The following is a 27,272-nucleotide window of genomic DNA, read 5'->3' on the forward strand; positions in this document are numbered from 1 at the left end:
CAATAATACTACTGTGAATTGCACGAGGGGAGTTCACTTATACCCTATTATAGAATGTACTGTATTGCAGTGCGATGAGTGCTGGTGGTCATCACGTGTACGCAACTCTGTTCTGCTGACACCAGACTCGTGATACATGATCATGCCCAGTTTTCTTTTGCTATTGTAACCATAAATATATACTGAAGTATGCCATTCACCGACTAGCTGATGAAGAAGCACTTCGTCTTGAAAGATTCTGTGTATTTTCACGCTTTTATCTTATTTTATCTCTGTTTTATTTTATTTATTTTAATACATTTATTTTAACCAGTTAGTCGGTCATCTATGTTGCAAACATAGAAACATATGATAATAGCCTTGTATTTTGCTATCAACAATAGTGTCTGTCAATATGTAAGACATTGTTAATTAGCTTTGCTTCCAAAGAAATACAGCATTAAGTTTTGGAAGGCATATATTCAAAATTTTCCATGTATCGTAAAATCTGAAAAGGGTAACACTTTTGACATATACTGTATTTGATGGGATAATTTAGGCTGAAACAGTATAAAACACAACGAAATCACACACACACACACACACACACACACACACACACACACACACACACACACACACACAGTTTGCATATCCACTGTCCATCCCATTTAACAGTTTGTCTTGTCTTCCTTGAATTTATTCAAACTACCCACTACTACAACACTGGATCAAAATTTGTTCCAACAATTACCTGCTGGCTGGCTGAAGACAAATTTCCTTATGCAACAGAATAATCACCTACTTTTTTTCCCTTCTGGCAAAATTCCTGTATATCACTGATAAAACCACATGGCATGCTCTAGCAGCCTCCCTACACTGCTCACAGTACTTTAGAGGACTGCACAATTGGTTCGAGCCCGTCACCACCAAATACGGAGGATGTGGAAAGGTCAGGGAATGACAACCGCATATCCCGGAGCAATATGGCCTTAGTTGCTAATGCTCCTAAAAAAAAACCAAATAACAATAACAACAACTCTCTCAGGGTGACTAGGGGAATTTTTTGGCTGGTGTAGCATAAGCCTCAGGATTCTTTGCACCATATGGCTAATTATAATAATAATAAATAATAACAGTCTCTCGTTGAAATTTTGTTCTTAACCTAGCAATGGTGGCACCTTAAAATGTAAAAAACATGGTGGCAATGTACTTACCAGCTGCAAAATTTCCTATTAATTTATGAAAAGGGTTCATAAATTTTCTGAGTAGATTGCAGTACATATTGCAAATTACTATTTTTTAATAAAAATTTAAATACAGTGGACTCTGGTTATTTGGGACTCATCGGGATAGTGCAATTTGTAGGCTGCCCCCAATTATGCGAAGTTTAACATAAATAGTTAAAAATACAGTGGATCCTGCTTTACAATTGATTCTCTGTACGATCAAATCATGTTACGATGGACTCACCATAGTAAAATACATTCACAAAACATATGTAATAAACATCGGTCATCATGATTACATTTGTGAATTGAATTTTAATTCTATTAAACAGCAATTCTAATAAGCGAAAATAGGATGATTATTGTCCACAGGCTATAAAAGTAAACATATATTAAGCACAAATTTACACTTTATTACCTTCATCATTCATCAATCTACTCTTCCGTTTGGTATGGGTTGAATCCCTATTTAGATATCATCCTCCATTGCCATTGTTGTCTATCTCTTGAATCTTGCATCATCTGAAAGCCTGTGTTTTGCTTTAGGCATTGGAGCCATTCTCTTTTGGGTCTTCCTGGTGGTCTCTTATCTCCAATTCTTCCTGTCAGTACTACATTAGGCAGCCTGTGTTGTTTCATCCGGTTCACATGTCCAAACCACTGAAGATGTTTTTTGTAGATCTGCTCTATTATTCTGCATTTAAAATTTAGATTTCTCCTTACTCGTTCATTAGTTTTATGTTCTCCAATTTATTTTATTGATTTTCCTTAGACATCTCATTTCAAATGCCATTATTTTTTGCCTTTCTTTCTTATGTATTCTCCAATTCTCTGATCCATAAATTGCTGTGGGTATGATGACAGTTTCATATACAGTAATACCCCGACTTACGCTACCCCGACTTACGCGAACTCGGAGTTACGCGGTTCTTGATTTTTTCGTTTGGCAACGCTGCCGCCCACTATCTTCAAGGTCGTTTTTCATATGTTATCGATATACGGTGCGACGGCGGAGAATGAGAGCGAAAGATGAACAAAATTCAACTTTGCTGCTTTTATGTTTTTTATATCAGTGAAGGGGAAACACATTTCACCATAATAACGTAAAAACCAACACAATTCCAGCTATCAATATAATCGCAAATGCAATTAGATCGAGTTTACTACCAGTTTATAACAGATTTCACTCAGAAACGCAACTGGAAATTGTTTTTATTGTTTTATGGTAGTAACCCCTAGACATGTGAGGTGTTAATAGTGTATCTCTGCCTTTATGGTGTTGTTTATTCAGTTGCTACATGCGCGCAGCTTTGTTTATGCGTATCAAGCGTGCCTCCTCGTTTTGTAATTGTGCTTTATTCCCTAAAAATGAGTAAAATACTTAATTAAAAGGTGTGAAAAGGAAGCGTCCTGGTGAAGACACTGCAGATTCAGAGAGAAAAAGAAAAGCAATTATCGATAAACAGAGGCGGACTGGATCAAAAATTCTTACCCGGGAAAATTTATAGTGGCCTCATACTATGGCTTATGGCCAAAATCACACCGGCCCACCGGGGTTTCCCCGGTAAGGCTTATGGCCAGTCCGCCTCTGTCGATAGAGAAAAAATATGAAATTGTGAAATGCTTTGAGCGAAATGAAAGACCATGTGATATTGCACGTGCTACAGGCCTAAATGAAGCAACGGCGAAAAGCACATGACAATTGCAAACTTGACAGGTTGAAAATTGAAAAGGGCTCAATTGTAAAGGGCTTAAAAATTTTAGAAAACATAGACTCCAACGAAGAACGCGTTATAGCTACAAAGCAAGGAATAAAAAAAAAATTATTAGCTTGCTACGAAGAAATTCTGTGTGAAAAAAAGAACACGCTGTGTCGCCAGACGAATTTGTTAGATTTTATGAAGCCATCGACATCGAAATAACTTTTTAACGTAAGTCATTTGTTTTTTTAATACATATTTTGTATTAATATGTATAAAGAACTGCAATTTTATTAATATTTTTCTTCTAAACTAGTGTTTATGTTAGTCCTTGGTCCCAATTAAGCAAAATTTATATGTATTTATATGCAAAGTTGTACTCCGACTTACGCGAATTCGACTTACGCGATTTTCGTCGGACCCACCTATCGCGTAACTTCGGGGTATTACTGTAGTTTAATTTTTAGACTATTTGAGATTTTATTGCTCTTCCATATGTTTTTGAGTTTGTTCATGTTTGTCCATCCGATGTCAGTCTATGATTAATTTGGTCAATATTACTTAGGTTTTCGGTTATTAGAGAGCCCAGGTATACAAATTTTTGTACTTATTCTATTTGTTGGTTTTGAATGTTTAAGTTTGTCTTCTATGTTTTTTTCCAGTTTGCATTACTTTGGTTTTATTTATATTAATATTAATTCCATAATTGTTGCTTGCTTTCTCGATGTTTGTTAATATTTCTTTTAGTTGTTCTTTGGTTTCTGTTAAAATCACAATATCATCTGCATATTTTATGTGGTTTATATTTTTTCCAATTATTATTGTTCCTCTTTTTTTCTTCAGTTGATTTCATTAGTTCTTCTAGGAAGATATTAAATAGATATGGGGATAAAGGGCATCCCTGCATGACTCCTTTCTCTATTTCAAATTTCTCTGTTTTAAGGTGGTTGAATTTTACTATTGCTCTTGTATTTTTGTAGAAATTGTTTACAAACATGATTATTTCATGATCAAGTGGGATATTTTGTAGTTGCTTCATTAAATTTTCTCTGTTTACAGAGTCAAATGCCTGCTTGAAATCGATGAAGCACAGATAAAGAGGTTTCTTCTTATTCCAATATTTTTCTGCAATGATGTTCAGTGTGAATATTTGGTCTATTGTTGATCTGTCTTTTCTAAATTCTGCTTGTTGTTTCCCTATTGTTTCTTCATATGTTTTAAGTATCCTATTTTGTAAGATTCTTATAAATATTTTATCTATACGGTTTAAAAGGGTAATGGGTCTATAATTCTGCCAATTTTCTTTATCTCCTTTTTTGTGTATAGGTACATTATTCTACTTTTCCAATGTTCTGGTATATCACCTGTAAATAAAATTAGATTAAACAATTGTGCGAGGTGTTTTAACATTGCATCACCTCCAAATTTCCAGGTGCCTTGTCATTCTTCATTTGGCTAATTGCTTTCTGAACTTCTTTTGTTATCAAGGGTGCTTTATCTCTTCTATTATCTAAGGTAAGAACTTTTTTTTCCTTCCCCTTTGAACAAGGTTTGGTAATATTCTTTCCATATTTTAATTTCTTGTGTGTTTCCTGTTTTTATATTGTTTTTATTTTTCATTGTCAGTGTTTTCAGGATGTATGTCTTAGAGATTTCCTTTATAACCTGGTAAGTTGTCTTAGAGTCGTGACGTGTATTTGCCTCTTCCACTGCTTTGCTTTGTCTTCCAACCATTTCCTTTTATCAGCTTTACATAGGTGGTCTATTTTGTTTTTTAGGGTTTTATATTTTTCCCTTTTTTCTTGACTATTTTCTTTGTTTTGGAGGTTTTTAATTTGTCTTTTTTCTGTCCATACATCCAAAATTTCTGCTGTAATCCAAGGATTGTTTGGTTTTTGTTTTGTTCCCAATGTTTCTAAGGCTGCATCTTTAGTCATTTGTTTAGTTTTCTCCCATATATTTTCCACAGATAATGAATAGTTTATATCTTTTAATTTTTCTGTAACACTAAAAACTAATCTTTTAGTGTTTTCCCATAAATTTCCTTTCTTTTGTCTTCTTCAAGTCATGATATATTTAATGTTACTCAATTGTTCTTTGGCTTTGTATTTTTAAATTTCCATTTAATTGTTGCTGCTAGCAGTTCATGGTCGGTGTTAAAATCTGTACTTCTAAGAGTTTTAACATTTTGAATGGATGATTTCCAGCTGTTATTTATTAAAATGTAGTCGGTACAGTTTTTTGTATTTCCATCTGGTGATGTCCATGTATACTTATGTTGAGATCTGTGGTAGAACAGTGTGTTGGTGATGAATAGTTTATTTTCTTTGCAGAAGTTCAAGAGTTCTTCTCGCTCATTTCTATTTCCTATCCTGAACTTCCCTAATACGTCGCTGAAGTCTGTCAAAAAGCCTCCAACTTTTGCATTAAAGTCTCCCATTATTATTGAAATATCTTTTTTGTTTGTTCTATCTATGGTTTCTTGTAGGTCTGAATAGAAGGCAGCTGTCTCTGTATCATCATGTGAGGAGTCTGGGGCATATGCCTGGATTATTTTTATGAAGATTCCTTTTTCTTTACCTTTTATTCTTAAACTTATCATTCTTGAGCTGTGTGGTAAATTTCTATTATTGAATTTAATAGCTATTTCTTTACTATGAAAGCAACTCCTTTTCTATGTTGTTATCTATTCTCCCTGAGTAAAATTTTCTTCCTTCTGTCATATCCAATGTTCCTTCTTCTGTCCAATGTGTCTTTGACATTCCTAGGATATATTCCATTTGATCCTTTTCAATTCTTCTTCTTCTACCAGTTTTATTTTCCCTGGCTTGTAAATCAATATTACGTTTAGCATTTAGAGATACATTTGAGTTTTGGCTGACCATATAGCTTTCTTTAAAGCTTTAAAGCTATTCTCCATGCTATAAGAACAGCCGCGTCGGTTACCCTGGACGTGGTAGCATGACTGTTTATCTTGTAATGACTGAGATCCATAGGATTTAAGGCAGATAATGCAGCCGGCTTGCCATTCCTCTGCTGCATAGTCCACAATTTAGATGGGACCAGTATCTTGGAAGAGTGACAGACTTCCACTGTTGCTGAAGATAGATCCTCCATCTTCACCTGTAACCCAGGCAGGGGCTCAGCCGAGCCTGGGGTTTTTTTACATTAGGTATGCTCCTCCCCCTCCTCCTTTCTCATCTGGGCTTGGGACCGGCAATGGCAGAGTTTTTATTACCTTACCAATTAAAAAAATAAATGATACGTGGAAATCGGAAGAATATTTTCCACAGGTTAGCAGCAAAATAAAAATAAATTTATGCTTATGTGCATAGCTTAATTAGTACATCTGTAATATGTACATAATAACTAGTTGATATTTCTGTTCACTGACATTGGGGGGGGGGGGGTTAAAATATAAAACATTAGAAAAGATAAGCAATCGATAACAGAGAACACGGCACGAAGAGAAGATTCTGAAACTTTATTTGTTTTTTATATGATTGAAGATTTCGTGGAAGGGGGAAACACATTTCACCATAATAATGTAAAAATCCACAGAATTCCAGGTACTGGAATTATAGCAAATTCAATAAGATTGAGTTTACTATCCATTTATAATAGATTGCACTAACAGAAAAGCCCAATAAACTGGAAACTGCTAATTGTTTTATGGTTGTGACTTCCAGATATCCGATTGGACCACGTGGTATGGTTGGAGACAATTGTAGGGTAATCTCGAGTGCCGTAGTCTCTTGCCCCGTTTAAACGGGGCAAGAGACTTTGCTGTCCCAATTAAGCGAAGAAAACCCTGGCTCTTATCTCGATTAGGTTCGGTTCTTTAACATTTGTCCAAAATAAACAGCTACCCTGATTAACTGGTGGCCCAAATAACCAGAAAATACCATATAATATTTAGTACTATTAGTCATTTATATTTTCAGTCTCCCACTCCCAATTAATTTAAAATTTGGCAAGCTGTGAAATGTGCAAAATTTGAAAATTACGGCATTAGCATCTGTTAGTTCCTATGCCACTCTTCAAACAATATAGTTGTGAAGATGGTGACATTGTTCCAGATGGTTACACTCATTTAATTACCCTAAAAAAAGCCATGAGAAAAATCACTTCAGAAACTATTGTGGTAAAAGTTTGTCTATATTTAGGAAGTAGAAAACATTCCAGGTTTTTATTCGTTAATATGGTAATGCGGATCATTATTTTGGAGCTATACTGTCTTGATGCACCACCATTCGGTTAAGAAAGAAAGAATGCCTGCCTCTTTCTCTCTGATTTTAGTCAATTTGTATTTATTTAGCTGGAGTAGAGTACATTTTAATTAATATGTGCTGTTAAAAATCTGTATTTTGCAGATTTAGATTTTGGAAAGCTAGCCAAGGGATTTGCATTACTAAAATTTCCAAAAATGCCAGAGGTGAAAGGAAGAAACCTTCAGGATTTTAAAGCAGAGGATGTTGATTTGAACTTGATACCTTACAAGTAAGAGAAGCTTTATTTTAAATTTTAATCATTTTCTCTCTCCTTACATGTGCAAACAAAGTTATTACAAAAGAACTTTACAAGTTCAAAAAATTATTGAGACAATCATATGCAGCAAAACAGTATTTTATGCAGCTTATAAATTTTCTATAAAGTCATTAGGTTAAACTGCATTAAACCTTGTTTTGTAATTGGAAAACTCACTTCACCGTAATTTTGCACATCAGTCCAAATGTTTAATGGAAATGAAAGTGTTAAGCCACACTGTAAATGAAAACAAAAATTTGATATACAGACAAAAAAAAGAAAAAAATACATTAAAAGGAGAAATGAAGAACTTTTAACGTATGCAAGATCTAAACATCTTTATATCTCGTCGAAATAATTAAATTATAGCAAGAGCAAGATGGAAGTCAGACGTTTGATGGTATGTTCTTACCACTTCATTTGTGATTGCTGTCATTGCTACTTCATTACATAGAACAGAATTGCTAAGGGTTTCACCTATCTGATCAGTAATTAAAATAAATTAAGCTATGCTATCTTAATACATTAGTAATTAAAATAACTTAAAAAACCTCATACATTTCTGTATGCACAAAGGCTATTCAATAAAGAAAGATCATAATTTTTCGTGAACAACTGTACTGCTTGCTAATTCTAGATGAACTGCAGAATTTAAGACCAACCAAGCTGTATTACATAGCAACTGCAGTTGCTTGTGCACATGGTGTGACCTTGGTGGTCAGTCAAGTTTAGTCTCACCTATGTAACAATGGACATGGCACATGAGGAATAGTATGCTGCTCTGAAAATTGGTTTCCATCTCAAGAAAACATCAGCCAGAGCGTACGAAATATTGAAAGAGGCTTAAGTTGAATCTATGCTTTCATACGGCACAGATCACAGGTGGTTTAGAATGTTTAAAGGTGGGTATGATTTAATTACAAAAATCAGTGATTCCAGAGCTTCAACTACTGGTAAGATTAAATTATTTTCTATAAGTAGTTTATAGACCAAGTCAAGCTCCGTGGTTTATTTTGACTTTAGATAGCGTGATTTCGAAAGTAATTAATACCTCATCCATAGATTTACCGTTCGTAACTTGCCCCCATTGTTATACGATACAACGTATACCCGAACTAGATAGCGTAAGGTTTAACGTAAAACTAGATAGTGAGTATAGTAGTATCAATTAATCAGTGCCGACCAGACTAGCCGGGTAGGTAAAGTGCCTGCCTGGCAACCCAAAGGTCACGGGTTCGATTCCCCCCTCAGGCTGGATATCATGATGGTGCCGAACCAACAGGTTGGTTGGATATCCCGGCTACGATACAAGAAGAAAGCAAGAAAAAACTGGTTCCTTCGTGTATTGATCACATCATACGAAATAAAAAAAAAAATTAATCAGTAAAATTTACTAATCTTGTTAAATTTCATTGTCAATTAAATTGTACTTTTATTAACTAAATACACATAACGACCTAGTTTTTTTGCAAACGTAACATTATAAATTAATACATATAACTTGACAGGAGATAGGACGTAACTCAGAGATAATATTCGATACTGAAATACATATATATACTGGTATAACTGCATTGGGATATAAGTTTCAGGTTATATTTTGTATTGGAATTTTATTTGAAATTGAATACAAATCATGACTCAGAGCAGCAAAGCAGAAAGGCTCAAACTATGGTAGTGCTATGCCTCAGGGAAGAACTGAGGTGGGGCGGTTGTCCTCTGAATCACAGCCTTTTGAAATGCACTGCTTAGCATTAGTAGAGGCATGTGATGCATGAAAGCAAGCTTATGTAGCATCAGCCAAAAAAAAAAAAAAAAAAAAAACCCTGCTCACATTTCACCTCTCCGTTCGTTCCTAATAAAACTAATTAGCATTAGTAGAGGCATTTGATGCAAGAAAGCAAGCTTATGCAGCATCAGCCAAAAAAAAAAAAAAAAAACTCACTTCCACTTCACCCCTCTGTTCGTTCAAAATACCTGTCCAGCTTAGCCTTAAACTTATTTAGGCTATCAACCTCCACCACAAGGGATGGAAGTCTGTTCCACCAACCAACCACCCTCTGGCTAAAGGCAAATTTCCGCACGTCTATCCTAAATCTGTCTTTCCTCAATTTGAATTTATGCCCTCTCAGGTGATTTTTCTGAGCTAGAGGAAGAATCCCATCAGCATTGAGCATGCTTAAACCATTCAAGGCTTTATACACCTCTATCAGATCACCTCGCTGGTGCCTAGTCTCCAGACACTGTAATTTGCAAAACTTAAGCCTTTCTTCGTAAGAGCACCCCTTTGTTCCATTCACTAATCTTGTTGCCCTTCTCTGTACTTGTTCCAGCAGCTCTACATCCTTCTTGAAATGAGGCCTCCAGACCTGTATACAGTACTCTAGGTGTGGCCTGACCATTGCCTTATACAATGGAATAATCACCTCCTTATCCCTGCTGGAAAAATTCCTGTATATCATTGACAATACTCCATGAGCTACTCTTGCAGCCCGTCTGCACTGCTCAGAGAATTTCATATCTGCCTGCACAACCACCCCCAAGTCCCTTTCATTCTCTACCACTGTCAGTGTAGTACCACAGAGTTGATACGTTGCTCTGGGGTTGCTGTTTCCCATGTGTAGTATTTTACATTTGTCAATGTTAAACTTCATTTGCCACCTCTCAGCCCATCTGCTCAACCTTTCCAGATCCTGTTGCAGCAGCATAGTGTCAGTAGTGTCCTTGACAACCCTGCCAACCTTTGTATCGTCTGCAAACTTGGACATTAAGCTTGATATACCATCATCAATATCATTTATAAATACAGAAAACAATAATGGACCCAACACTGAGCCCTGATGGACTCCACTAATAACTTTAGTCCACGATGAGCAGTGTCCAGTGATTACCACTCTCTGTCTTCTCCCCCTCAACCACCCCTTTATCCCTAGCAGCAATTTGCCTCCAATGTCACACTGCTCCAATTTGTGTAGCACTCTTCCATGTGCAACAGTATCAAAAGCCTTTCTAAGATCCAAGTATATAATATCAAAGTTATTCCCTGCATCCAGTTCTTTTGTGACTTCATCATAGTATCCAATCAAGTTGGTCAGGCAAGACTTCCCCTTAACAAAAGCATGCTGTGTCTGAGCTATAACTGAAGTCTTGTCTAAATGATCCTGCAGTGCTTCTTTAACCAGTGCTTCCATTAATTTTCCTGGAACAGAAGTTAAGCTCACAGGTCTATAATTACTTGTGTCAGCCTTTGATCCTCCTTTGTGAATTGGGGTTACATTTGCACATTTCCAGTCTATAGGTACCTCCCCTGAGTCCAAGGAAGCTCTCATAATTATGGCTAAGGGTTTGCTTACTTCCTTTGCTGCCTCCTTTAATATAACTGGATAGATCCCATCCACCCCAGGTGCCTTTCTTGTGTTTATCTTCAACAGTTTCTCCTCCACTTTACTCCCAGTTATTTCAAGATTCTTAGCTTACTGCTAGAGCTGAATACACCTCTGGCATTCCCCTCGCTGAATAACTCCTCATGTGTGAATGTCGATGCAAAATATTCATTTAGTTTGTTAGCTACCTGAGCAGGATCATCAAGAGTTGACCCATCAATATCAAGTGGACCAATCTGATTCATCCCCTTCCTTCTAGAGTTTACATAAGTAAAGAACTCTTTGCTGTTTTTCTTTGCATCCCTTGCCAAGGATTTCTCGTAATCTGCCTTCGCAAGCCTAACCTCCTTTGTAACTTGGTTGCATATCAACTTGTATCTATCATAGGCTTCTGTGTCATGTGTTAATTTGTAAGTATCCCATCCATTTTTCTTCTCTGCCATATGCCTCATTAGTTCATCTGACATCCATTTTGGCCTAAACCTTGAACAATATTTCTTAGTTGGTATGTAAAGCCTAGTAGCTTCCAAGATAAGTTCTTTGAATGCTTCCCATTTTGAATTTGCTGTTGGTAACATCATCAGTTGGCCCACTGTATAGAATTTAAATACTGTCTCAGTCCATCGTAGTCGCCTTTACAGAAGCAATAACCCTTCCCTTTACCCCTAATGGTAGTTAGCTCTTTGAGTAAATCCCACTTCAGCACACTGTGATCACTGCCACCTAGTGGTTCATTTATCTGCAGATTCTTAATGCATGAAGAATCACTGCTGATAATCAAATCAAGAGTATTACTCCCTCTAGTGGCGCCTCCGTAGCCAGGTGGGAAGGAGCAGCAGTGCGTAGCACACGCTTCTTGATTAGTCCGGGGTTCGAGCCCATCACCACCAAATACGGAGGATGCGGAAAGGTCAGGGAATGACCACAGCATATCCCGGAGCAATATGGCCTAAGTTGCTAATGCTCCTAAAAACCAAATAACAACAACTCCCTCTAGTTGCGTCCCGAACATGCTGATGTAGAAAACAAACATCCAATAAATCCACAAAAGCCCTGCTAGTGTGTGAGTAACCAGCCCCCAAATTCCAGTCAATATCTGGGAAATTAAAATCTCCCATTATAAGACTCACTGATTTACTGGCCCACTCTATTTCCCTGTACAGTTCCCTATTATACTCTTCAGAGTCTTTAGGCCTATAGCACACTCCTACTCTCAATTTTGATCTCCCAATGCTTATGTCACACCAAACTGACTCAACACTGCACTGTCCAGCGATGTCGACTGGCTTCACTTCCTTGGTTTTTATGTGTTTCTTAACTAATAGCATAACCTCTCCCCCTTCCTATCCTGTCTATCCTTTCTGTAGACGTTGTACTCCCCAAATTGCAGTTCTGCATCCCTTATATCTGTGTGACACCACGTCTCTGATATTCCAACAATATCTGCCTTTGATGTTTTGAGCAATACCTCAAATTCATCAAATTTATTTACTAAACTCCTAGCATTGGTGTACACGCAAGTATACCTGCACCTGTTTCTATTCTTAGCTACCCTAACACAACCCATGTGTTTACTTGTACCGCAATGGCTCCCAGCTTATCTGCAAAAAGATCTAAACCTCCCAACCACTTCCTAATTCATTTCACAAATATACGTGGTCTCACTTCTAATCTCAACGATGTCCATTTCCACTTGCAGTCTGCCAAACCCCACATACCTTTTCTGACAGAATCTCAGTTATCGGTTGATTTTTGAATCAACCGATAACTACTGCTCATCTCAGATGCCCAAATTATTCGCTGTATGATTCCTTTTGCCTCAAACGTAGTACTTGTGCATATGTCTGTTCTGATATTCCCTGTCAGAGACTTGGCAATTTGGAATCTCCTCCCTTTGATCTTCTCTGGCTGAAAATCTCTCTACCTCATTGTGTCAAATTCATCTGTTGTCTCTACTGTTCTCCCAACTCCACTAATCACTTGGAGCTCTTTGACTTCCTCTCTTTGCAACTTGACTTTCTCCGGTCCAACTTTCCTAACAGTGATGTAATTTTCCTTGGTGATTTTAATGTTCACAACTCCAGCTGGCCTCCATTTTCTAGTCACACCGACCCAGCAGGTCGAGATGCTGAGGCTTTTGCAATTACAAAGGACCTAGCACAGATTATTCATTTACCTACAAGAATACCAGACAATCCTAATCATACAGCCAATATGCTTGATCTTTTTCTCACAAACAACCCTTCTAAGTACACGGTCGAAGTGAGAGGTCCTTTAGACACTTCAGATCACAACTTGGTGATTGCCTCTTCTCCAATGGAATCTTTATCTCATGGCTATTCCCAACCCCGTGTTGTTTGGCATTGCAAGAATGCAAAATGGGATGACCTGCGAGACTTCTTTTCTTCTTTTCCCTGGTCGGATTACTGTTTCAAAACTTCTGATGTCAACGTTTGCTCAGATCGTGTCAGTGAAATTATTCTTGCAAGAATGGAATCCTTTATCCCACACTCCACTTTAAAATCTCGTCCTTTATGTAAACCTTGGTTTTCCAATAAATGTGCTAAGGCTGTTCAAGAGAAGAATGTTGCATATCGTAATTGGCTCGTTTCTGATTCTTCAGTTTCATTTTCTGCATACACCAAAGCTCGCATCAATTGTAAAGCAGTTATTAATCAGTCTAAACTAGAGTTTGAACAGGCTAAGAGTAGAAAACTTGCTTCTTTCCCTAATGGTAGCCGAGCATTCTGGTCTCTTGCCAAACCTTTTCTTCTTCCGCGCATTCTGGTCTCTTTGCCAAATGGGCTGCAACTTTTGCCCATTTCTGCTCCCACCTCTGGCCAATTCAGATGGTTCTGTTATCACTTCAGAGAAGGAAAAAGCAGACCTGCTAGCATCCCATTTTTCTTCCATCTCATGTATTAATGATCTTGGTAAAACACCCCACCATTCCCAACATGCTCCATTCAATGCCCCCGGTGCTCTTCCGTCAAAAGGATATCAGAAGGATTTTGATGAATCTTGATGCTAAGAAAGCTCCAGGTCCTGATAGTATTTCTCCACTTGTTCTCAAAACCTGTGCTCCTGAACTTACTCCTATTCTTTGCCGCCTCTTTTCACTTTCATATTCCAAAAGTGTTTTTCCCTCTGCTTGGAAATTTGCTCATATCCATCCCGTTCCTAAAAAGGGCGACAAATCCCTCCCATCCAATTATCTTCCCATTGCAATTACTTCTACTCTTTCTAAAGTAATGGAGAAATCAATTAACCGCCAACTCTTAAACTACCTAGAAACCTTCCGTCTGATCAATGATTGCCAGTATGGATTCCATCAGTGTCAATCCACTGGTGATATTCTGGCTTATGTTACCCATTTATGGACTAATTCAATGGAAAGGTTCGGTGAAACACAAGTAGTTGCTTTTGACATCTCAAAGGCTTTTGATCGTGTTTGGCATAAAGGTCTTCTGAACAAGCTTCCATCTTATGGTTTGCCAACTGTTTTTAGTAATTGGTTATCCAATTTTCTCTGTGATCGCTCACTGAGGGTGATGGTAGATGGCTTCTAACTTCTCCACTAATGCCGGTGTCCCCCAAGTTTCAGTTCTTTCCCCCATTCTTTTCCTCTTGTATATTAATGACCTTCTTCCATTGACTGGAAATCCTATCCATAGTTTTGCCGATGATAGCACATTGCATTCCACTTTCCATTTTGAGAAACCTTGTCCTGCTCAATCAGCTTCAACTTCTCGAATATCTGCTACCATTTCCTTAAATGCCGATCTTCAGGTAATTCTCCACTGGGGCAAAGACAACTTAATTGATTTCAACCCTTCTAAAACTCAGTCTTGTCTTATATCTCGCAAAAAGGATTCTTCTGCTCCTATGCTTATCTTTAATGACACTCCAATTTCTAGGCAAAATGATATATCTCTTTTGGGGATTACACTGACTTCTAATCTCTCTTGGCACAACCACATTACAAATATTGCTTCCTCTGCATCTAAAAAACTTGGTTTTCTCTTTTGCTCTCGTCATTACTTTTCTTCCAAAGAGCTGCTCACTCTGTATAAATCGCAAATCTGCCCAGCCATGGAATATTGTTCCCACATCTGGGGTGGTGTTCCCAAAACCTCTCTCAGGCTTCTTGATTCCATTCAGAAGAGGGCAGTTCGGTTAATTAATGATTCATCTCTAACAGAGTCTCTCCACTCGCCTTCTCATAGACGTACTGTTTCTGCTGCATGCCTCTTCTTTAGATACTTCCATGGGCACTGTTCTTCTGAATTGGCTTCTATAATTCCCGCTTTCTCTTTCAAAACAGTCCGAAAACATGCTGCCACCAGCCAACATCCATTTACTGTCCAACTTCAAACCCACAGAACCAACTTTCCATCATCCTCATTTATTCATTCAACTGCCGTTTTCTGGAAAAACCTTCCTTCATAAATATTTCCTGTAAATTATAATCTACAGAAGTTCATGTCCAATGTCAACAAATATCTTCTTTCGTCTTCTCAACCTCCAACCCAAGTACGGTACTCAGTATTTTGGTTCTAATACCTCTCGTGTTTGGGGTTCACATAAAAAAAAAAAAAAAAAATTAGTAGAGGCATGTGATGCATGAAAGCGAGCTTATGCAGCATCAGCCAAAAAAAAACCCTGCTCCCATTTCACCCCTCCATTCGTTCCAAATACCTGTCCAGCTCAGCCTTAAATTTATTTACGCTATCAACTTCCACAACAAGAGATTGAAGTCTGTTCCACCAACAAACTACCCGCTGGGTAAAGACAAACTTCTGCACATCTATCCTACAACTGTCTTTCCTCAATTTGAATTTCTGCCCTCTCAGGTGATATTCTGAGCAAGAGAAAGAATCCCATCAGCATTGAACATGCTCAAACCATTCAAGGCTTTATACACCTCAGTCAGATCACCTCGCAGGTGTATCCATACACTGTAATTTGCAAAACTTAAGCCTTTTTTCGTACGAGCAAACCTTAGTTCTATTCACTAATCTTGTTGCCCTTCTCTGTACTCATTACAACAGCTCTACATCCTTCTTAAAATGAGGCCTCCAGACCCTGTATACAGTACTCAGAGTGTGGCCTGACCATTGATTTATCTGACCATTATTTACCTCCTTATCCCTGGTACAAAAATTCCTGTATATCATTGACAAGACACCATTAGCCACTCTTGAAGACCACCTGCACTGTCAGAAAACTTCATATCTGCCTGCACAATTACCCCAGGTCCTTTTCATTCTCTACCACTGTCAGTGTAGTACCCCAGAGTTGATACGTTACTCTGGGGTTACTGCTTCCCATATGTAGTACTTTACATTTGTCAATGTTTAAACTTCATTTGCTACCTCTAATATGCCCATCTGCTCAGCATTTCTAGATCCTGTTGCAGCAGCAGCGTACTGTCCTTAACAACCCTACCATCCTTCGTATCGTCTGCAAACTTGGACATTAAGCTTGATATATCATCATCAATATCATTTATAAATACAGAAAACAGCAATGGACCCAACACTGAACCCTGAGCAATTCCACTAATAACATTAGTCCACGATGAGCACAGTGTCCATTGATTACCACTCTCTGTCTTCTCCCACTCACCCATCCCTTTTTCAATAGCAGCAATTTGCCTCCGATGCCAGACTGCTCCAATTTTTGCAGTAGTCTTCCATGTGCAACAGTATCAAAAGTCTTTCTAAGATTCAAATATATGATATCAAAGTTATTCCCCGCATCCAGTTCCTTTGTGACCACATCATAGTATCCAATCAAATTGGTCAGGCAAGACTTTCCCTTAACAAAACCATGCTGTGTCCGAGCTATAACTGAAGCCTTGTCTAGATGATCCTGCAGTGCTTTTAACCAGTGCCTAAATTACTTTTCCTGGAACAGAAGTTAAACTAACAATTCTATAATTACTTGTGTCACCCTTTGATCCTATTTTGTGAATTGGGGTCAAATTTGCACATCTCCATTCCATGAGTACCTCCCCTGAGTCCAAGGAAGCTCTCATAATTATGGCTAAGAGTTTGCTTAGTTCCTTTGCTGCCTCCTTAATATAACTGGATAGATCCCATCCACCCCAGGTGCCTTTCTTGTATTTATCTTCAACAATTTCTCCTCCACTTTCCTCTGTTATTACAAAATCATCTAGCTCACTGCTAGAGTTTAATTCACCTCTGGCATTCCCCTTCCCTGAATAACTCCTGATGTGTGAATGTAGATGGAAAATCCTCATTTACTTTGTTAGCCACCTGAGCAGAATCATCAACAGTTGAACCATCAATATTCAGTGGACCAATCTGATTCATCCCTTTCCTTCTAGAGTTTACATAGGTAAAGAACCCTTTGCGTCCTTTGCCAAAGATTTCTCATTATCTGCCTTTGCCTGCCTAATCTCCTGTGTGACTTGGTTACAGACCAACTTATATCTATCATAGGCTTCCATGTCACCCATTAATTTATATGCTCCTCAAGTACCTAGGAGCAGGGAGCATATCCCCCCCCCAGTCGGCAATACAGTGAAATGGTGTAGATTTTGCCAAGTGGAGTTATGATGTTGGCACAGTTAGCCTAGGATGTACAGAAGTTGGGGCCTTTGGTGACTATAATGTTTGGATTTCTAACTAGGATGCACGCCCCAGGGGTCTCTTTGTTGTCATGTACAATTTTATAGGCGAGAGGATATCCTCTTACCATCTTGCAGTGGACATATGGTTCCTGGATAAGGAGGATGGCTAGGTTCTCTTCGTTAGCTTTTTTGGTGAGTTTACCAGCTACGGCATTTGATTGCTGTCCATTTTACTGTGCAAAGTTGATCCTGTTGAGGTTATAAGGTTTAAGGCGTATGGCCATAATCAATCCTCATTTGTCACACACACCCTTGGCTTTACAGTATACAGGGCATGTATTGTTCCTGAGTGAGTGATCCACTGGTAGCTTCTGAGACTTTGCAATTTGCACAAGTTGGCGGTTTATCTTTTTTAGGGCATATGGCAAACTCGTGGCCCTTCTCTGTGCAATGACCGCAAGTGGCCACAGTTTGGGCACAGGTGTGTGTCATATGTCCAAAATGACAACACCAATAGCATTTGGGGACACACGTGCTCTTTGAAGAGGTGGCTACCCCAGTGTATAAAGATTTTAGTTGTTTGGCTAATCATTTTCCATGCCTCTGGTGTGAGTTCCACAACCTAGTTTATATGGCCTCCTGCCTACCCTAGACTTAGTTTGGAATTTGGGGATTATCAAGGTAGCTGGTTCCACTTCCGGACATGCTGAAAGTTCCTAGTGTACAGTTCATACTGCAATGCATCTGGTGTTAAATCTTTGTCAGTGTTGAAAATGACAATGCTGGGGCCCTTTCTTTTGAGAGTGCAGCTTCCAAGCCGAGTATCTGAATCTTCAGGTTGTTCAGGATTTGATTGGAGTCTTCCTTCATCTGTGTTTCTATAATAATACCTGTGATCCTTGTCTTTTGAACGGATTTAATTTTTGTCAACTTTAGACTTTTACTTTTACATGCAATAAGATATCGAAAATGTAACACACTAAAGAAACTTTGAATTTTTTTTGAATATGGCCCGGTACTGGAATAGGTTGGACACCACTGCAGTAGAAGGTGGGCCAGAGCCCATTGGGAATACCCCTTGATCTGCTCACTCTTGACCAGCGCGACTTCTCCGTATGTGGGACAGGTGGTCGGATAGGTTTTACCAGGTACCGCTAAGTTATACAATACTAATCACTTTAGCTCTCTTAATTCACGCAGCAGGACTAATTGCCTGAAGGCCAGAAATGCGAATAGGCCACACCAAGTTAATTCTCTCCTAATCTGTTAGCTATATGAAAATTTTCTTCCCTCAACCGAAACTATTTTAAATGTAACTTCCAAGGGCAATTCAAAATAATTAAACAGAAGTCCGTCTGAGTAATTTAGAATTATAAAAATGGTTATACAGTTTTATATAGAAAATATCTTAACAATAGACAGTAAAAATTGCAAATTTTGTTAAATCATTTTAAGCTTATTTGAATAGTAGGTAAACATGTGAAAAAATTTACGGAATATTATAAATTTTGAAGTGCATTGCATCCAAATGTCACACGACAAAAAAAGCACTGGATATAGTAACGTATTTATGTATTCATAGCCGAGGAAGAGAGACACTCAGTCTTAAACTTCTGTAAGTATTTTATTTCATTTTATCAAAAGAAGCGAGCACAGTGAGCAGGGGACAAAGCCCCTAGTTAATATTATTATTATTATTTTAATTATTTATTATTTATTTATTTTTATTTTTTTTTTTTGGCCTTGGGTGCCAAGCAAATTCGAGGTCAAGTGTTCAAAGTGCGGGTTATATAGAACTTAAAAGTTCATTTTAAGTTATATCGTTCTCTATTAGCAGTTTATATATAAACCAATTCTGCACTTGAAAGCTGTAAGTAAGAACAAGAAAGGAAAGTAGTGCCGCAAGGAGATCAAGCGGCCTCCTTGCGGCACTGCTCCTACCTCCATCTCTTGGTTTTCTATCAATATAAAATCATTTTAATCTTGTTGCATGCCGATGGTAGTTCTGTCCGATTTTCCCTCCATTTTGTTGGTACTCCGGGTTATCTGTTTTGGGGTGCTTGTTTAAAGGAGGGCTCCAAGAGCTGTTAATGGACGCTAACCACAAGTCCGTAGGTTAATTCTCCTCACAGGTATTTATCCTCTGCAATGCACACAGTGCAACCCTTCTCTTACAAAGAAACATATTCTTGTTGAGTATACTTTGTATGTCACTGCCTGCCAAATTTCATTTATCTTTCTTCCAAACCTTAAAGAACCCCTGACACTCCATCACATCATAGGTAATGACGCCAATCTGCAGGAGTTATTTCATTTTATTAAAAAGATAAAATTATATGATCATTTTTGACCGATGTCAGCTGTCATGATGCATGTGTAACGTTCGTACCATTGATAGGTGCAGTATGGCTTAGGCAGCCCTTGCCCCAAAAAATAACAACAACATTATTTTTTTAATATCTAAAATTGGTGGTAAAGACCAGTGTGATTTCTGGCCAGGTTGCAGAGAGACTTATATAGCCATGTCTACTTTTTTCTTTTTCTATTTTTTTTCCAAATAAAGTTTGTATATTATTTTTGTAAATTATTTTAATAGCTCGGTATTCATAACCTATTAGAAAGCAGCATCATTTACTTCAGCACTAAAATACAAAGTGGTTTTAGCTTAAGGCAGTAATGTAATTTTGTGATTTCAGTCTCTACACTATTGTTGTAGAAATTGCTTGGCCACCTCCATGCATATCATTTCAGGTACACAACATTATTAGAGACTTGCATTACAATTTATTTTGGTTCAGTGTGTGTTATTAGTAGTAGTAGTAGTGGCATATGATGCAAGAAAGCAAGCTTATAAGCAAAAAAAAACCAAAAAAACTCCCAAATCTGGATTTCAGGAAGTACCTGTCCATCCCCTAATTTGCGAAAGCCTTTCATCTGTTGTAAAAAGGTAGTACTAAGTTTTAGAAAGATGAAGGTTAACTAAGTTTTCTTTGCCCCTTGGAGAATTACCTAAATGTCCATTCCATTTAAGGAATTGGTCGGGGATTTTTGAGAAGTTGAGACTGAATGCAAGGTGAAACTGGGTGGTGGAATGTAGTGTGCTGTCAGTAAAACTATGGATAGGATTTCCAGTCAGTGGAAGGAAAGGGAGGAAGAACTGAACTTGGCAGAATGCCAGCATCAGTTAAAAAATTAGAAGACAGAGCCATCTATCATCACTCGCAGTGAGTGTCAGAGAGAAAACTGGATACCTAATTGCAAAAAGCAGTCAGCAATCCATAAGATGAGAGCTTGTTTAGAAAATGTTGATTCCAAACATAATTAAAAGCCTTAGGAATGTTGAGACAGAAAACTAAGCCAGAGAATTGGATACTAACCAATTGCATGAGTCTCATCAGACTTTTTGAAGTGAATTTGACCAAAGATGAGTAATATAAGCTGTCACCAGTGGATTGAGACTGATGGAATCCATATTGGCAATCATCGATCAGAAGAGGCACCTCCATAGCCAGGTGGGAGGGAGCAGCAGTGCGTAGCACACGCTTCATTAGACCGGGGTTCGAACCCGTCACCACCAAATACGGAGGATCCGGAGGTCAGGGAATGACCACCGCATATCCCGAAGCAATATGGCCTTAGTTGCTAATGCTCCTAAAAACCAAATAACAAACAACAACAAACTGATCAGAAGGAAGGTTTCAGGATAATTTTGAGTTGATGGTTTTCTCCATTTTGGATAGAGTGTAACAGGATGATAACTGGAAGGGATAGATTTGTTATCCTTTTTTAGGAACTGTCTGGACATAGCAAATTTCAAGGCAGATGGCTAAAAAAAAAAAAAAACAGTGGAATAAGAAAATGTAAAATGGCAACATAAATCAGCAGCAAGATCAGGAGCACAGGCTTGGAGAACCACTGGAGAAATACCATTATTGTGACTAATGGCTAGAGAAAAGAGGGTACAGCACAATTTGTACAAGAAGAAAGTAAGCCTGTTCAATACTGGGTTTGGATTGATTAACTGTTTTAAAAATTGTTGTGAGCAGTGGTGAAGGCAGAAAACTAAGCCAGAGAATTGGATACTAGCCAATTGCAAATTTGCTACAGCAAATTTGCAATTGGCTAGTATCTTGAAGAGCCTTAGCATGTTTATTGGGAAATCTTGATTTAGATAAAGGATGAGATTTCATCCCAAAAGAATAATTTCATTAGGATCTAAGCAAACACTGGATCTAGAGCATTTAAAACCATAACTGAAGAGAGGAATAAAAGTCATGCTGGTCATCTTATGTCACATTCTTGTAATATCTAACACACAAGGTTAAGAATAACCATAACTGGACATCATCATCAAGCTGTGATCTGAATGTGTCTATATAATGATTAACATTGATTGTGTGCTGTGATGGGTTGTTGATTAAAAGATCAAGAGTGTTTGGTTTGTGGGGGGGTGGGGGAGTTGGTTGGGATTTTCTAGTATCTTGATAGATAAATGGACATGCTGTATGAGGTAATTAGTAATCACAAAAACCTTAGCATCTTGACCAGCTAGGTCTGTGTAACTAGAACACTGAAGCCAACTTGAGTTTTAAGCATAAAATTGTTAAGGGAAATTTCCTCACTGATAAGAAAGTCATGTTTCACAGAAAGTCAGTGTTCCAAGTGATTTGGGTCAAAATGTTCCAAAATAGTTGGGAGAACAAGAAATGAATTTGGCAGAATTTTATTTTGGTAGAGAGAGATTTTAAGCTATCGGAAATTCCAGGTAAAAAGTCTGACAAGGAATATTAGAGAGGAACATGTGCAGAACTACCAACTGTAATGATTAAGGTATAATCAAGCGGTTTGTAGGGCAACTGATAATTCCATCAGAAAAAGTAATGGCAACTGATAATTGCCATTACTTCATCCATCAAGAAACTCCATAACTCCATCGAGAAAAATAATGGTGCTTTGCACGTTTTAGGTTTAAATGGACATCACCATTTAAACTATTAGGTTTAAATGGTGATGTCCATTTAAACTTGACATTAGGACTGAGGCTGTTTATTTGTGAAGTAGATCAGGAAGCTTTTGGGGGGGGGGGTTAGATCTTTGTGCAGATAAGTTTGTTTTTGTTTTGTTAATTTGAATATCGGTGATGCATTCAATAGATAAATTAAAAATAGAGTGGCAGAATTGATGAAATATGCATGAATTAATGAAATTTTTGGATATGGTGTACACACAGAATATACCCAGTTCCTTGACATAACATGGTTTTGGCAATGCCTCCTGCATGCATGTCCATGTACATGTGTGTGCACATTACTTGGACTCCTGCTAGTCACTGTCTTGTTGAGTAGAAGCTGCAATGATCCCTCTTAGAGAGTTACCAATAGGTTCAGTTTTGTGGACTCTAGCGGCCAGCCTTTAAAAACCAGTTTTAGAGCTCTAACCTGTAAGAAAGATTTAATCTCATCAAGAAACGTGTCATAACCTCAATATACATCACTCCTACTTCATTGCCAGAGACTCTCCATTTTAGACTTTGAGGATGGATCTGATATTGAGGTCTCACTTGAGTGAATTTTAAGCTTCCACTTATCATTTCATATCTTTTGATATCAACAGCCCCATCTTCATGATGGTGGGACTGTTGGTATCCCTTGGTATAACCCTACATGCAAGGTCTGAGGCACTACACTTGGTGTAGTAGAGGTGACAACTAAGTGTGAACCAGTGTAAATGAGGATTGAATTGTGACATCCATCTCTGTGTCACTATAGTGTGGTAGATGATCTGATACGATATTTTATCATTCTGGTTTGCTCTATACTTCATTACTTTTTATTTAATCTGTATTTCATTACTTTTCACAGAGAATAATGTATCTTAGTTATCTGGTTAATATTTTGTAAAGATATTTGTCCTCCTCCAATATATGGACTTGATTTATGTCCAGTCCAATTCATAATTATAGTTAAGAGCTTAATAAGCTACTTTTATCTTGTTTACCATTATACACAATAATTTGTTAATGAAAATATATCTGTTTTTCGAGGAAGCTTTGTAGCAAAGGTCATGAAAATCGCTACAATGTGCATCTCTGGAACTCAATGTTTCTAAAGCAAAGTGTACAAAATTCTTAGAGTGAAATTGTACAAGTGCATCAAATGATGGTGATGATGATGGAAGCGGACTACCATATGAGACTAGCTTTTCCTCATAAGTTTAATGACAATGTTGAAAATGGCATCTTATCTTTTGGCAATCTATGTTTAGTGATGAATCAAAACAAAGCACTATGTTTAGTGATCATTATAATTGTTGTATGTGGGGAATTGAGAAACCACAAGAAGTCTGGGAATATGAAAGGGACTCTTTAAACCCAATGTGTAAAACATGCGGACGAAGGTAAAGAAAGCCAACATGGGAAACTTCAGGAAAACTTACCTGGAAAAATTGTTTCCTGCTACTGCAGTTTCTCCGTACATTCTCGGTAAAAAGATTGTGTGTGTTTACACCATCTGTAGTGGCAGTAGAAGTCGATAATGATGTATTGATTAGTTTTTTTCTCATTATTAAAAGCAGCTTATCGAAGTTCATGAGTGTAATGCCTTTGTGGCCAAAATTTACTTACCAGTACACCCTCTAGACTGCCTCAGTCTTAGGGAGTTTATCCCCCCGTCCCGCTGTTTTAACCCGATAGCAAAACGACTTCTACTGCCACTGCTGTTAACACACCCTATCTGTAGAAGTCATTTTTGTATCGGGTTAAAACAGCATGTGGGGGGAGATAAACACCGTAAGACTGAGGCAGTCTTGGAGGATGTACCCATAAGTAAATTTCAGCCCTCTATCTTGCAGAAATGTCTTTTCTGCAAGATAGAGCACCTTGTCACTTTGCTCAGAATGTTTTGACAGTTTTTAAATGAGGTGTTCCCACACAGTTAGATTGGCAGAGGTGAGCCAATTGCTAGGCCAGCTTGCTCACTCAGTTTGTCCCCCATTGGACTTTTTCTATGGGGACATGTGAAAATTAGAGTTTACTCTTCAAAACCTTGATCTTTAAATGATCTGCGAATGGGATCACCAATGAGCCAAAACATTATGATCACCTACCTAATATGATGTTGGTCCTCCACGTGCAGCCAAAACAGCTCATACCTGGTGAGGCATGGACGATACAAGATTTCTAAATGTGTCTTGTGGTATCTGGAACCAACACGTAACCAGCAGATCCTTCAACTCCTGTAAGGTTCGTGGTTGAGATGCCACAGATCAGAGTTGCTGTTCCAACTCAAACCAACTCAAATTCAATGGGAATGATGTCTAGGGAATTTGGAGGCCAGGGCGAACCAGTTGCGAATAATCCGGGTGGTGTAATCCTGCTGAAAGATGGCACCACCAGAGGGGAAGACCGTTGCATTGAAAGGGTGTACCTGGTCAGCAATGGTGTTTAAGTAAGTGGTAGACGTCAGAGTTCCCGGCACATGGATGCCTGGACCTAGGGTATCCCAGCAGAACATCGCCCAAAACAATGACACCACCGCTTTTTTTTGTCCTATGGTGCATCCAGGTGCCACACTTCCCCAAGTAAACGACGCACACGTACCCAGCCATCCACATGGTGCAACAGGAAATGTGATTCATCAGACCAGACAACCTTCTTCCAATCACTCGAGGTCCAGTTTCAATGCTCGTGTGCCCATTGTAGGTGCTGTCTCTGGTGAACCGTAGTTAGCATGGCCACTCGGAGTGGCCTGCGGCTATGCAGCCCCATTTTCAGCAGGGTTCAATGTATTGTGACACATTACTCCCGTCACCAGCATTCCAATTACAGTCTATTTGCACCACACCCTTCTGTTGCCACGTACCATCCAGGAGAGCTTTCGCTCACCTTGAGCATCGATGAACCATGGTCGTCCAACACCTCACTGGCAGTTTGTGGGTTTCTCCTTCTCAGACCACTTTCGGTAGGTACTAACCACAGTTTACTGTGAGCACCCCACCAGCTATGCCGTTTCGAATATGCTCTGACCCAGTCGTCTGGCCATTACAATTTGGCCTTTGCCAAACTCACTTAAGTCCACTACCGAGAAGCATCAGTCACCTGGACAGATGATTCTGGGTACTCGTCCACTGCCTTTCCCATCTGAAGAACAAGAGTAACACTGATTAACGGAGCTCAGTATCAGGTGTTTTTTATATCTTTTCCGACTCGCGCATGTGCCGTAGTTTATCTCCAGTTGCTTCGATTTGCATAACGACTCGTTGGTCATAATGTTTTGGCTCATCGGTGTAACGGAAACATAACTGGGGTTGTGTTTATGGAATTGCAAAATGAGGCTATACTTTTTATCAGTAATGAGGCTATACTTTTTATCAGTTGAACCACAAATCAAATTCTTAATCACAAATTGCGCACCCTAAAAACTATAACTAGTTGCCTTTCCAATGCATTTTACCAATATTTCTGTCTTGTCTAGAACCTAAGTTGTTGCAGTTTTAAAGTGCATAAGGACTTTATGGACATCCTGTATATATGCAAATACATTTGAAAATGATTTAGGTTTGTTAGCATATATGCATAATATGCCTGTGATTTTCACAATTTCTGACGCTCAGTCCATCCACATGGGGGCCTCCGTAGCCAGATGGGCAGGAGCAGCAGTGCGTAGCACATGCTTCTTGAGTAGACCAGGGTTCGAGCCCGTGACCACCAAATACAGAGGATGCGGTAAGGTCAGGGAATGACCACCACATATCCCTGGAGCAATATGGCCTTAGTTGCTAATGCTTCTAAAAACCAAATAACAACAACAACAGCAACAGTCATCCACATGTAATGATTCAACTCACATTGGATGGATTTTCACAAAACTTAAGATTTGTACCTTTGAGAGACACTCCAAATTTTATTAAAATTAGACTAAATCAGCAATTATTACTTCTTTGTCCATCAATCTACATGTAATAACTCAACTCCCAGCAGATGGATTAACATGAAATTTTATATTTGGGCCTTGAAGAAAGATTTGTGAAGCCAACCAAAATTTCATTAAAATTATATCAATAAAAATCTAACAGTTGATATTTCTTTGTTTGTCCGTCTACGTGTCATAACTTGAGACTCCCAGTAAATTAATTTTTATATTTTGTTCTTTAGAATGATTTGTCTACCCTTCCCAGATTTCATTAAAATCGGACCAATTGAAATCCAGCAATTATTATATATATGTATATACAGTAAGCGCCGGTTGTAGTGTTCACATTTGCAAATTGAATTTTGATTCTAATAAAAGGTGATTCTAATAAGTTAAAATCGACAAATATTATCCAGAAGCTATAAAAATAAAGATATAAAGCACAAATTTACACTTTATTACCAAAGATTTATTACCAAATAAAAGATACGTAAAAATCAGAATATTTCGATTTTTACGTTCCGAACAAAATAAAAATAAATTTATCCTCAGGTTACCAAAATAAAAATAAATTTATAGTTACGTACATAGCTTAATTAATATACATATTAATTAAACGTAACACTTTGTAATATGATTATAATTTAAAATAGTCACTTATTTTAGATTTCTTTGTATCACTACAAAGTCTATTTATAGATATTTCAATATTGTATAACAGACTATGTTCACGATCACTTGCACAAGTTCCTTCCAACGCTCTCTTCAGGACAGCTATAGCTTCACGAGTTTGCTGTTTTGTAACTGGAATTTGTTCGGGTTCACTTACCTCCCCCTGTGTGAAATTGTCAGTAACAGACTGGGCAATTTCCTCATCTGTTAAAGCTATAGTAACTTATAGATCATCATCGATGTCCACCTAGTCATTAAACTCCTGTTTACCCATG

General features: G+C 38.1%; 1 protein-coding gene across 4 annotated transcripts in view; it reads left to right on the top strand.

Moving 5' to 3' along the window:
• Window positions 1–27,272, top strand: part of LOC150081741 (ATP-dependent RNA helicase DDX55) — a 596,429-nt gene that overhangs the window by 424,253 nt on the left and 144,904 nt on the right. For all 4 annotated transcript variants that reach the window (XR_016547250.1, XR_016547251.1, XM_090378843.1 and 1 more), the window contains one exon: window positions 7,282–7,408. Coding sequence is in view for 2 of the 4 variants with exons in the window: in XM_090378843.1 (XP_090234969.1) it covers window positions 7,282–7,408 (127 nt within the window). In the remaining 2 variants the exon portion in view is untranslated. The remainder of the gene's footprint in view (window positions 1–7,281; window positions 7,409–27,272) is intronic.

Source organism: Mastigoproctus giganteus, chromosome 8 (assembly GCF_048544385.1).
Source record: "Mastigoproctus giganteus isolate SK-2022 chromosome 8, ASM4854438v1, whole genome shotgun sequence".
NCBI lineage: Eukaryota > Metazoa > Arthropoda > Arachnida > Uropygi > Thelyphonidae > Mastigoproctus > Mastigoproctus giganteus.